The sequence below is a fragment of the Bidens hawaiensis genome, unplaced genomic scaffold (assembly GCF_021521415.1).
Source record: "Bidens hawaiensis isolate Kalapana, Puna unplaced genomic scaffold, B.hawaiensis_p1.1 tig00002236_1, whole genome shotgun sequence".
NCBI classification, from domain to species: domain Eukaryota; kingdom Viridiplantae; phylum Streptophyta; class Magnoliopsida; order Asterales; family Asteraceae; genus Bidens; species Bidens hawaiensis.
Window position 1 is genome coordinate 1,117,801 of NW_027491119.1, and position 13,870 is coordinate 1,131,670.

The 13,870-nt window shown below is 35.1% G+C and overlaps 1 protein-coding gene across 1 annotated transcript; it reads right to left on the bottom strand.

Moving 5' to 3' along the window:
* Positions 1–5,953: 5,953 nt before the first annotated feature.
* On the bottom strand, positions 5,954–10,513 carry LOC143612720 (E3 ubiquitin-protein ligase JMJ24-like). The gene is made up of 13 exons (XM_077086637.1): positions 9,907–10,513; positions 9,618–9,760; positions 9,439–9,538; positions 9,243–9,375; positions 9,101–9,155; positions 8,392–9,016; positions 7,970–8,299; positions 7,552–7,884; positions 7,396–7,468; positions 7,212–7,297; positions 6,897–7,016; positions 6,743–6,813; positions 5,954–6,295 (listed from the first exon to the last, which is right to left on the bottom strand). The coding sequence occupies exons 1-13, from the start codon at positions 10,414–10,416 to the stop codon at positions 6,199–6,201; spliced, it is 2,676 nt and encodes an 891-aa protein (XP_076942752.1). The 5' UTR covers positions 10,417–10,513; the 3' UTR covers positions 5,954–6,198.
* Positions 10,514–13,870: the final 3,357 nt, after the last annotated feature.

The following is a 13,870-nucleotide window of genomic DNA, read 5'->3' on the forward strand; positions in this document are numbered from 1 at the left end:
TGCAGCAGCAAATAATAGAAGTTTTGAAACGATGAAAACACTAAATTCAGAATATGAAAGGCAGAAACTCGAAAATTAGCAACAATGAAGATGAAGATAAAAAATTTCCTAAGGGCCTGCTTTTATAGGCCCAGGAGAGAGAAATGTGGCAACTGATCGGATTTCACGCGCCCCCACTCGCAGGTGCAAGCCAACGAGGGCGCGGCACGTGTCCCTAACACTGTTGAGGGGACATAAAAATGTAACCGACCTGCCACGGAGCAGAAACGCGCCCCCACTCGCAGGTGCAAACCAATGCGAGCGCAACACGTGTTCCAGACAGCTGTGCGAGGGGACATGAAAGGCAACTGTAGCACCTCGAGCACACGAAACGTCTGACACGTTTACGGCGCACGTCACCACCAACCAACCACGTGTTAGGACCCTTCGTTTCAACCAAATGGATAGAACTTCGCGCAACCATGGAAAAAACCAGGAAAACGACAAAACCCCATTAAAAGACCAAAATCAGTAAGTCTAATATCTATCTTACCGCGCTCGCGCGAGATAAGACACACATTAGACTGGGGGGGCTTGAAGAGGTATGTACCCGCCTCAACACCGAGCAAGGCGGGTCAACCCACAAGATAAAGACATTATGAAGGCACAAAGCCAAAACCTATGCGCATGGCGCATACAAAACATGCTCAGGCATCATATGCCCAGGCACACATATGCTCGCGCATCACATCAGCGCGCGGCGCATATCACATGCTCGTGCATATCACATCTGCCCAGGCACACATATGCGCGCAGCGCATCAGCGCGCGGCGCATATCACATGCTCGTGCATATCACATCTGCGCATGAAATATCTGCGCGTGAGAATAAAGAGAAGACCTCGCGCATCCTCAGGATGGGCGCATATCACACGTGCACATAATCAACCTCGTCCTTATCCAAATCAGGATTAGGGCAACCTTGATTGTGCACGTCAGACAACCTTCCAGAAGGCATCTTTTTAAGGAGTAAGAATATGCTGATGTTGACAGCTGCCAAATGAAAGGTCGACAACTCAGCATGACACATGTGTTACCACGTGATTACAACCAACGAGAAAGCGCCAGGTGTCCCAGAGGACACGTGGCGCAGTGCGATTGGAGGAGGCCAACGAGGTTGAGCCCAATCAGTGGAAACCCTAGCACTATAAATACAGCATCAACTCCACTTTGATGGACACATTCATACTCAATCATTGACAGTTACAGGCAGTGATATCACATTCAATCATATTGAATTACATTCACTCACAGTCAGTTACATACAAACACACAGTCTCACAATCAGAGGGTATTCAGCTATTAAGCAATACTCTTGAGATTCTCTTACACACATTATCATCTTCTCCACAATATACTGATTCTCACGCCGGAGGGTTACCCCAAAGAGGACCCCTCTGTCCCTTTCTGAGGGGTAAGTAACGGCGCTGTTCATTTTGTAGGTGGAAGAACACGGATCCAGAAGAACCATCGGTGAAATAGTATAATCACACCCGAGGAAAGTAGATCTGCTACCAGCGAGTAGATCCACGTTTCTTCACAACATGTGTATATGAATATGATTAATGATACCAAAAATAAAACTTCACATGCATGCTATAAAACAAATGCACATCAATTAAATAGTACATACATACTATAATAATTTTCTTTTAGAATTGTGAATTTCTGAATCATTATCGCTTGTGGGACTTGAACTATATTTAAGCAATTTCTTTAGTATTGTTGTCCGTAAGACTTTAACTTAATACTTCAAAACCCATGTGGTCCTAAGAGTGGTGGCAATCGTCACGCAACCCCGCTCATTATTTTTGGCAGCTAGATGGGAGGGGTGGTGTTCCCCCTCCTTCCCGACCCAAAATCCAACCCCCCATCCCATCCCGGTCGTCCTTCTCGTTGCTCCATTTTCTTCTTTGTTCGGCATGGCATCCGACACTACTCCCTGCGACAACTTAATTTCTCTCAGTACCACATGGATTGGGGCGGTGTTCCCACTCATACCGATTGGTACCGTCTTCCATGTTCCCGTCCATTGTCACCACCCTAAAGGCTTTGTCTTTACCACTTGACTATCAACCTCATTAGTATACTATATTAACTAGGATATAGCCCGTGTGATACACGGATGGTTAAAAAAATAAAACAAAATGGAAGGTTGTGAATCTATACCAATTAAGAGAAAGAGAATGCTAACATGAATTCATCCTAGTTGAGTTGGTAAACCACAAACATTTTAAAAAGCAAGGTCCTAAGTTCGATTCCCACTAACATATTTTTCATTTTATCATTCATGAAGAATAAATTGTAAAAATAGAAATTTATGGAGGGTCTAATTGTAGATTAGTAACCATATATCTTAATTGTTAATTTATTTTGAATTATTAATCTGAGTATAACCCTAACCTTTGAAAAAAGAATATTCTTCATAAAAATACATAAAATCTAGAGGCATGTTACTTTTGTTGTTGAGATTCTCTTCCTTTTGTCTAGGAGAAACCTTCACTGCAATATTATAAGTAAAAGAAATACTATTATTAAGTAAAAGACTTATTAATAACTTTTAAAAATATTAAATATTTCTTTATTAATAATAGTGCTTTTTCTAGAAAGGGATCATGGGAGCACAACCTGTCTCTTTGCCCTCTGTTTCCTCCTCAGCATTTTATTTTTGTTTAATCAAATAAATAAATACAAAACACATGTCAACAAGAAGCTAGCTAAAAACATCATCTTTTCGTTCACTAGAACCATAACTCTCTGTGATTTTTTTTTAAATTTATATTTTTTTTTTCATATTAATAAAATATGAAGTTTATTTTAAAAAAATAATCAAATATCAAAATTTGACCTACTATAAGAAAAAATCTTTGTACTTTACAAGCTAATTAATATATTTTTTCATTAAAAAATATATTAATAACATTTTTACATATGCAAATTGGTCATGCTTTTTAAAATGCATTTTGTATAATATGAATGAAGTAGTTTAAATTCGCACATAGTGTTACCATGGTAACACTTTACCCAATTTATCTAGTGATGAAAATTTTTTATTATGTATTAATGTACATTAACCAAAAATTAATTTTTTGAATTACAGATTTAACACTGCATCATCGCATCATCGCCATCACACACACCACGTAATCCACCCACGCCTGTGGACTGTGGTCCACGTGCCTGCGAGACAGTATTGCACAGTGTGGTTTTTCATTTTTTTATCATAGCAAACCATCGCGAATTTTCAAGGACCATAACCAATGATGTTATAACTCCCCTCATACATTTTATAGTAAATAAATAAATATTTCATACTAGATCTTGTTCAAGTAACGTGACTTATGTCTTTTGAAACTCACCGACATTTGTATTGTTTACTCACCAAACATACATTGAACCTAAATCCACACATGGGATCTAACTCCCCACATGTGGTCATCAAACCCCATCTCATGTTATGTCCAATAACATTTATAAAAAGCTAAGTTTTTAATATTGTGGTTAATAACTATATTATTAGATGGGTCATCATACTATTAATAAGTTATTTACACTAGAAAAAGAGAGCACCACACATGCATGGATTATATTAAAACTTATGTTTATGCATAGCCATCCAACAATGTTAATGATAAAAAAATATTATAAATTGGGTAAAATTGCTACTTAAATGTTTTTTTTTTTTGTTTTTTTTAATCTTGTGAGTTGTGCTGAATCATTAAGAGACTTCACCGATTTAGAGGTAGTCTCTAAATCATTCAACATGAAGATAAAGCCTGCCCATTAAAAGGTTTCATGAACCGTTACTAAACACACTCCAGCTCTAACCGATTTAGAGTTAGCTTCTTAATAAAATTATTAAAAGGGTGCCAAAAAGGAGGTGTAAGCCACTTTTATTCATTTGATGCATTGCATCAATAAACTATACTTATTGGCTCACTTTTCATACAGATTTTTGGAGGTTATTAGGTTTGTACACTTTTAGATACTACAATAATATTTTCTTTTAAAAAAAAGGTGAATGACCAAATGCCCATTTGGCTGGTCAATATTGACAAAATGTCTATTTGACTAACTAATTCCCATAATTTCCACTCTAAAACTCGTCACCCCGATAAATTTTTAACCAATACTCTACGGATTTTTAATGATATTCTTCCAGAAGCCCAAAAGATCTCGTCGGAAGCCAAAATAAATCTCGTTGGACGTCTAAATAATCCCATCAGCTCCGACGATTTAAAAGAAAAACAGCTCCCCGACAGTTTTATTACACTTGACAAAATCTGGTTGGTTAAAAATCCCATTGAGCACTGATTAAAAAATGATCGATCAACTAATTCTTGGGTGCACATTGTAAGAATTGTTTGTCGAATGAACATTTTGTCCGACTTTGACAGGTCAAATGAATATTTTTTATCTTTATCAGTAAAAAATATCTTCCATTACGACCAATCATTATTAAGGCCACCAACAACGAACGGATGCCAAGTCCAATCAGATTGGTTGCACAAACAGTTAGATTGTTAGAAGATACACAAGACCCACAACCCATATCTGATATGGGTACAAAATGCCTTCGCTTTTTCAATATTATGATCTATACTACACGTGCAATCACTTAGGAAGCGCTCATTTCACAGGATTCGTGAGAATTCAAAGAAATTGTAATTAAAATCCCATGGCGTGTTTCGTTGGAATTGGAATCTTAATTCCATTTTAATGTGTTCGGTTGTCAAAGAATTAGAATTGGAATTCAATTTCTTCAAATTCCTTTAAATAAAGGAATTTTAAATCTTTCCAAAATGTGAAAAAAATCAAGTAAATTCATTGGAATCTTTTCTCGAGTTTTTTTTTTTTTTTTTTTTTTTTTTTTTACTTTGTGCTTTTTTCGAACCAAGAATGGAATTGAATTTCAATTCCTTCAAATTCCAATTCTTATTGGAATGTTCAGATTCCATCTAATTCTTTTCGGTTCCAAATCCTATGCAAATTTTAATTTCAATTCCATTTCATTCCATTCTGTTGAATGAATGCACCTTTATGGAAATCAATTACCTTTTTGCTTGGATTTTGATTAGTGATAAATAGGGTGTGATCACGTAAACAGACGGCCCGATTTAAGCTTTATTACAGAAAGCTCGGCTAGTTTCAAACTTTATTAATAAAGCTTGAGCTTGATATGCGAGTAATTATTGAAGCTCGGGTGGGGTTCATCTCGCTAATAAACGTGCATATTTATATTGATTACTTTAAATATTTTAGTTATCCTTATCAATTTTGTATAATATATCATATATATTACTACTTATTTTTATCATAATGTGTAATAATTGTAAATGCGTACTTAATATATCAAATAACATTTACTAAGCATGTAGCCTTACAAGCCTAGTCGAGCTCGTTTATTGAATGAGCTTTAACAGTTCTTCAAAGTTCAGCTTCATTCTAGCTTTTAAACACCGCCGATAACTACAAAATACTGAATAAGTTACTTCACTTAGTTTAGAAAACTTTTATATTTCACAATAGTTTCGTTTCGCCTTATAAAAAACTAATGTTCAAAAGTAAAGTCTCAATTTGTACCTATATGTACTATATGGGGGCATTCAAAAGTAAAAAACTATGTAAAAATCTCTATATGTATCTATTGGTACGGCTTAAAAGCCCCACATGAGCCAAATTTCACATTCAATGCAATTAGGGCTCAGGCCCAGCCATTGTAATTTGAGTAATAAGTACCTCTATGTATTTACTAGTAGATTCGGATCAAATGACCACCATTCTACTCAATTGCAGAAAATGTTCTAAACCCACCCTAATAGCATAAGTGTTCGGTCTGAAATTGATTAAACCGAAGAGCTAGATTCAAATTCGGTTGAAACTGAAAACCAAACCAAATTCAAATTTGGTTATTCGCTCAGTTTGAACGTTACTGAATCCACTCCAGTTCGATTCATCCCAATAACAGTAAGAATTAAAAGTCGCTAACTCATAATGCATAAAGCGGTCTAAATTTAACAAAGCTCCTAAATGCTATAGACTATAGTTGAATCTTTCTGTCATATAAATACAAGACTTGCTGCAAAACATGTCAAAGTAGGCAAGAATATAGTTTATAATCATATATTTAGATTACACTTGCAGAATTAAAACCGCACGTTTAAGCACACGCCACCTGTCGCTTAGTCATCTTCTCGAGATTCATTGAAACCGTTTCCGTTAGGTTTGGATCTTCAAAAGCAAGCTCTGCACCAAACCTACAACAGAACAACGCCGAATGTCATTTTCGTTGTATTTGACGCATTCAAGAGTTGTACAATATTAAAGTCGGATTGGATTATCTTTAACTAGAATGAGATAAATTTCCTAAGATTCAGCAGCTCCTTTTAGTGGGCCCGATTTTATGGTGTAAAGAAAGTCAAGATGGGGCCCACCAAATGAAAAACGTATTACAGAAGTGAAAGTCTAGTAAGTAATATTAAGTTTCTTGGATATTCCTTTATAGATAGAATATCATTTCACTTTTATGAAAAAGGTGATAAGGCCCATATGTGCACTAATTATAAACTTTAAAGATAAAGCACTTATTTCTGATTAATGATTATTAAACAAAATGTGCTGTAAAGCATGAAAGACCACTAAAAGTATAGCGTCAAAAAAAGGAAGCATATTAACATAATAAAAAAAGATTCCGAATGTCTTACTTTGGATCCAACACCAATTTCTGAACCTCCTTAATGGATGAACTTGCTGCATACAGAGAAATTTTACCAGCCTACAAACATTTAAAAGAGAAGGCGATAATAAGTAAAAGATGACGCTGGAAGCGCAAGGGCACTATTGGAAAGAAAATTTGACCTCTAGCATTTGAAGCTTTGCATTATGGTCATTCGGAAGTTCACGGATTTCTCCAGCTAATCTTACAGCCTCGGATAAACTTTCAGGGAAAAGAAAATCAAGGCCTAATTGAACCGTTGACTGTAAAATATAAAAAAATAATGAGGAACATGACTCCATAAGTCAAGCACTAAATCTTTATAAAAAATTAGAAAAATGTGAATTGATATTATTTATTTGTTACGGTTTGGCACACGATTTGACTTGAAAGCCATCAAAACTAGACCGTGAACACCTCTAATTTTTATTTAGTTTGTTTAATTGCTGTGAACTCACCTGCAGGTTCCTCACTTGAAAAGGACATCCAGTGGGGATGAATATAGCAACCCCTAAATGCTGCTCAATTGACCATGGCTCTATACCTAACAGAATTGACCAAAAAAATTTACAATTAAATAACAACGTTTTAATTCAAATATGGAAATTATAGAAACGAGTCTCTCTTGATAGTAAAACCTACCAAATTCTTCCTTTAGTTTCGTTTTATGGTGACTGTTCAAATATGTCATTCCTTCATGTAAAGGTTGTGGTACCTAAGATACATAGAACACGCATAGAACATCAATTCTTGCAATTGTAAACATCAAATAATACAGAGATGTGATATTGGACTTACAGAATCAATTATGATATCATCTGGTAAACCAAATTCATTCCAATGAAATCTCATATACTCGATCAACTTTGGAACATCTTCACGGCGAAAAATGTCCCAAATTGTCCCTGGCTGGCTAGTTGTAAACATCTCCTCACAAATTGTGTTTAAATCTTCACATTTAAGAGCTTTCTCGTTATTAGTATTACCAATCCCTATACTTTCAGTGGTGTCATCTTCAATTAAATCTATATTTATCTCATCATTTTTCATGTCATGTTCTACAATTGATGATTTTGATGCATCTGTTTGTAACTTGCTCTTCACTTCGCATGTATGAACTAGCAGGTAAACCTATTTTCATGCCACATGGATACATAACTCAAATTAACAACTTTAAAAACAAAACACAGTTCAAAATGAAGATGAGAAAACTCACCACATCACGTGTATTGAAACGGAGCATGTTGATCGAGTCACCTTGACCGACGTCATCACGCATTCCATAAGAAATCAAGATTTTAGGGCCCACATCATTCTGCACGGAGTAATGAGGTAACTTTGCAGCAAGATTAAGTAGACCCCACTTGGAATGAATATATTCGAGCAAGGGTAGTTTGGTAATAAACTCAGGTCTCTGGTATAATAAAAATTCTTCAGAGGCACTAGGAGAAGGCCAGTTTTTTAAAACCAACATTCGTGGCATATTATTTTCCTGTATACTGCCCTCAGAGTATCCTCTGATAAATTCTCCAAGTTCAATATCTATCTGGTATAACATATAGGTAAAATAGATATATGTCAAAACCACTAGATAGCAGAAATAGCAACTATAATATGATTAAAAGGTTTGAAACCTACCTCGGATCGGTCAAAGCAATCTATAGCCTTCACAATTCTGTTATCTTCCTTAGTTCTTTCATCAGTTGTTTCTTGAATTCCTTTCCACATTACCATAGGGTCCCAACCTAGCATTGATGACTCATCACAAACCGCCTTAACTATAACGGGTTCACCTTTAATCCAATGTCTTCTAAATTCTCTAATCCCTTCACTTTTTATATCTTCACAGGATGGAGCATACAAGATATTGCTTAAACTATTTATAGGGCTGATGTCATACATTTTACACCCACTAACCATTTCATCAACATTTTTCACAAGTTTTGCGACCCAGTTCATTTTAAAGATACGTTTCAGCATCAAAGGTGAGTTACCACAACCACCGTGTTGTTTTGGAGGACATGGAACACTACCATCAGTGTTGGCTTTCCAATCACAAAGCTTATTGGATAATCTCATTTGTTTTAATGGCTTTTCTTGACTTTCAACAATATTTATATCTTCATCTTGAATTCTGCTTGTATCTGGTTCACCGCCATCTTTTGAGGCTTTTCTTACATCTTGGCAGCATCTAAGACATATGTCATTTGAGCATTCCACACAGTGACGGTGATAATCGATAATTGGTATTCTGCAGAAGTCGCTGCCACACAACACTTCTAAAAGTATTAAAATATTGTTTAATATTATTTTTTATGGTGTTATGAGTGTATAATAATGACATTACCAGCACATCTGCTCATCGGCATTTAATCTGGTCCTGGGAAGATCTATTCTGTTTCCTGAATCAGATATAAAACAAACAGAATATTAAAATGGATGACTCAGCAAACATGACTTAAAATATTCACATGTATCTTAACTCTTACCTCGAAGCTTTCTTTCAAGTTCTAATTCAGAGCACTGGTCAAAGTGGATCTGTTTGACCACAGGAAGCACAGAAGACAAAAGACAAAATAGATGCTCTAATTTATCTTGAACAGGTATTTCCCGTATTTTTCCCTGCAAGACAGTGAAAAAAATCAGTTTTCCTTTTTTTAGTGATTATGTCCACAAATTATTTACCTTTATCACATTATCACCACGTAGACACATCTTGCAATTACAGCAACCTCGACATGCAGGACAATTTTTGTTGATTTCTTCAGCTGGAATGTCAGGATACCTGCAGAACAGGGAAAGAGTTTAATAAATTGTGGATCACAACAATGTTGTATCGGCATTCCTAATGCAGTCAATCATACCATGTGGAAATACATTTATCACAATATCCTCTTCTGTCACATTTAAGGCACCAAATAATATTCTCTCTATCATCCTGTCGGCATTGGTGACAAATTTGTCCACCTGTATCCTCAGATGATTCTGAACTCGCATCAGACGTTTCCTGAAACAAGTCAAGCGATATTGTATTCAAATACAATTCAAAGTCGTCACAACCAGATAAAAGCAGTTTTGTAATGCAAATCAAAACCCTCTTAAAAAGATGTTGAATACTTATCACGAAAAACAAACTTTTGCAACTCTACTTACAGTCATAGCACTGGCGTTATGCATCTTCTCAGATCTGCTCTTTGATGAGTCAGCAACAGAAGATGGTGTCCTGTAAGCCTTTGGTGTCTCTTCCGATTCATCCATATCTCTTTGCAGCTCATCATTTGATTTTGAAGGCATATGAACAGATGAATTCTTAAATGAAGGCGTTTCAGGTGAATAACTTAATTGTTTCTTTGAGAACTTTTCTTTCTGTATATCTGACATTCGGTAATCCACAAGAGGTGAATCCATATCATCACTTTTACTCTCTAAATAACTGTCACTTTCACCTACAGGTTTCCTCTTTGCTTTCTTGAGACTGGCCCTCATTGCAGAATTTGCAGCTCTTTTCTTTGCTTGAATGTAGTGTTTTTCACATACTGTTTTGTCTGGCATAGACATTGCGTGACATCTCCATTGTTTACCATCTGATCTTTTGCAACGTAAATCATCAGGAATTCCATTATTATCATCAGCAGTCCCAGAGTTTGATCGTGTTGGGTCCATTATAGTTATCAAATATATCTAAAAAGAAATATCTTGTACTAAACCATGTGACTATATAAACCTGTAAAAAACAGTGGATGCATGTGTAAAATATACAAAAACTAGTTAGATCTAAGTTGTCCCAATTGAAATATTAACTGGTGCAAATGTGAGCGTATTATTCAAACATACAGCATTCCATTTAAGGTTTTATGGTAATGGTAGTAGATTACAAAGTCACCCCACAGCAAACAAGAAAGCTTAAGGTTAAATCAGATAAACCAACAACTGAAATGTATATTTGATTTGTCACCGATAGGAAGTTAAATCAGGATGAGTAATGTATGTTGATTGTTTCATATACCTCAGATAATAGTATTACTGTTACATGCGTTCTAGACGTGATAATTAGATAAAAAGATAAATAAAGACAAACCTTAACTTGTTAATTACAGACATTAAAAAGGAATTTATAACCTTTCTGTCAAGTCACCTACCAAAAGTTACGGAACATCAGCGCAAAAAAACAAGATACATTTGCTTGAAACAAAGGAAGAAACATCAAAAACCAAACAATAAATAAAAAGGTGGCATATACTGAATTCGAGCACACCCATTTACATAATTACATATTCCTGGTCATCCACAAGTGAGCCGTACCGTATGACTGGTTAAACTTTCAAATTGAATTTTTAACAAAAAATAGTCATAGAAAATGATCAGCAACACTTTCGTGATGTTTTTAGACAGGATAATATCAAACTTAGGCAATTAACTTGAACTCACTCTAGAATTCCAAATGCAGTACTAAGAGATCCACGTATCAGAAACATAGAATATACATATTAATTAAATTAAGCAAAATACTTACATATAATATAACTATTTTTCACTAACTTTATCAATCAAACTCCTTTAATTATTAATTAACTCCAACCTTCTTAACCTAATTTGTAAGACTATCAAATCGAGAAAACTGAACTTTGTATAAACAAAAATAGCAAACGCTGAAACTACAATTGATCACAATAAGCCAAATACCAAAGTAAAACAACTTAATCAAACAAAGCAAAATACCTAGAGATAGTTATTCTAAACCAACTTAATCAATCAAAAACCTAATACAAATCAAAGACATTCTGATATGATCAAATCGAGAAAACTGAACTCAGTATAAACAATATTGCGGTATATCGATGCAATTTAATTGATCACAATAAGCCAAATATCGATGCAAAACAACTTTTCCCCAATCTTAATCAATAACAAACCCTAGATTACCAATCAACTCGATTCCACTAATTCCGTAACACATCGAGTAAACTAATAACATCATACTCAGTACATGAAAGCAATGGAACAAGAAGCTGATTCAATAATACACGCAATAAGATAACTAAAAACCTAGAGTCTATTATAATAAGCTAAATGAGAAAACTGAACTCAGTATAAACAATATAAACACATACCGGAACAGCAATTGATCACAATAAGCCAAATACCTTAGCTAAACAACTTTTCCCCAATTTCAATCAATAACAAACCCTAGATTACCGATTAACTCAATTCCGCTTATTCCGAAACACAAAACCGAGCAATTCAGTAACAATTAAGCTAATAATACCAAATTCAGTACACGACAGCTATGAAACACGAAGAAGAAGTAATAATACACGCAGTAAGATAACCGTAAACCTAGGTTTTATCATATGAAACAAAATTGAGATGAATTAATTATACCTACAGTTTATCATCATCAATTAACTTAAAGCATCTAAACCTAATACAAAACTATATCAAATTGAGAAAACTGAACTCGGTATAAACAATATTAACACATACCGGAACTGTAATTGATCACAATAAGCCAAACACCGAGATAAAGCAATAGCAAACCCTAGATTACCAATTAACTCGTTCCGAAACACAAAACCGAGCAATTCAGTAACGATTAAGCTAATAATATCACATTCAGTACATAAAATCACCAGAACAACAAGAAGGTTTAATAATACATGCAATAAGATAGCTGCAACCATATAGTTTATCAATTAACTTCAAGCATCTTAACCTAATGCAAAACTAGATCAAACTGAGAAAACTGAACTCAGCATAAACAATATTAACCAGAACAGCAATTGATCACAATTAGCCAAATACCTTAGCAAAACAGCTTTTCCCCAATCTCAATCAATAACAAGCCCTAGATTACCAATTAACTCGGTTCCGCTCATTCCGAAACACAAAATTAATAAATTCAGTAACGATTAAGCTAATAATATCATATTCAGTACATAAAATCACCAGAACACGAAGAAGATGATTCAATAATGCACGCAGTAAGATAACTAAAATCCTAGAGTCTATTATAATAAGCTAAATTGAGAAGACTGAACTCAGTAAAAACAATATTAACACATACCGGAACAGCAATTGATCACAATAAGCCAAATACCTTAGAAAAACAACTTTTCCCCAATCTCACTCAATAACAAACCCTAGATTACCGACTAACTCGATTCCGCTCATTCCGAAGCACAAAATTAACAAATTCAGTAACAATTAAACTAATAATATCATATTCAGTACATGACACTATGACAGCAATGAAACACGAAGAAGATGTAATAATACACGCAGTAAGATAACCGTAAACCTAGGTTTTATCATATGAAGTGAAATTGAGATGAAATAATTATACCTACAGTTTATCATCAAATTGAGAAAACTGAACTCGGTATAAACAATATTAACACATACCGGAACTGTAATTGATCACAATAAGCCAAATACCGAGGTTAAACAATAACAAACCCTAGATTACCAATTAACTCGTTCCGAAACACAAAGCCGAGCAATCCAGTAACGATTAAACTAATAATATCAAATTCAGTACACGACAGCTATGAAACACGAAAAAGAATCAACAATACACGCAGTAAGATAACCGTAAACCTAGAGTCTATTACATTAAGCGATAATTGAGATGAAATAACAGTGAGAGATGTTGAGATTACCGATGGATGATGATTGATGAATGATGAGATCGTGTATTCTGCAATGGACGTTGATTAATGTTCGAAGTTGAAGTTTAAGCGTAAATGTATCGTTCGGTAATCGGTTTAACGCTTTGGTGTGCGAGCAGGATGAACAGGAAGGGACGCAGAGGATGATGCTAAATTACTTTCGTGCCCTTGGTAACTGTGTCCGTAAACGAATCGAATCTTCGGTGAACTGTTTGGCGGAAGAGCGTTTCGGTACCGGTATTTTCCCTAATTTTTTCAGGAAATACTGTTACCAAACCGATTCCATCACGGAACCGAACATTTCGCTACCGGTACCAAATATTTGGGATTTTAAGGATCGAGATTTTCGAGATTGGTCCTGGTCGGTACATGAACCATCCCGAGCTCATTCGTAACTAGAGGGGCAAAAAAACCAAACCCAGAATCATACCCAATTTGTATCCGGTAAT

What these genes read in the sequence shown, in the direction of transcription:
- LOC143612720 (XM_077086637.1), bottom strand. Translation starts at nt 10,416, where the DNA reads ATGGACCCAACACGATCAAACTCTGGGACTGCTGATGATAATAATGGA. An exon ending in GCCGATGAGCAGATGTGCTG is followed by an intron (nt 9,017 to 9,100) that starts GTAATGTCATTA and finishes GTTGTGTGGCAG; the next exon opens with CGACTTCTGCAGAATACCAA. An exon ending in ATGATATCATAATTGATTCT is followed by an intron (nt 7,469 to 7,551) that starts GTAAGTCCAATA and finishes TATGTATCTTAG; the next exon opens with GTACCACAACCTTTACATGA.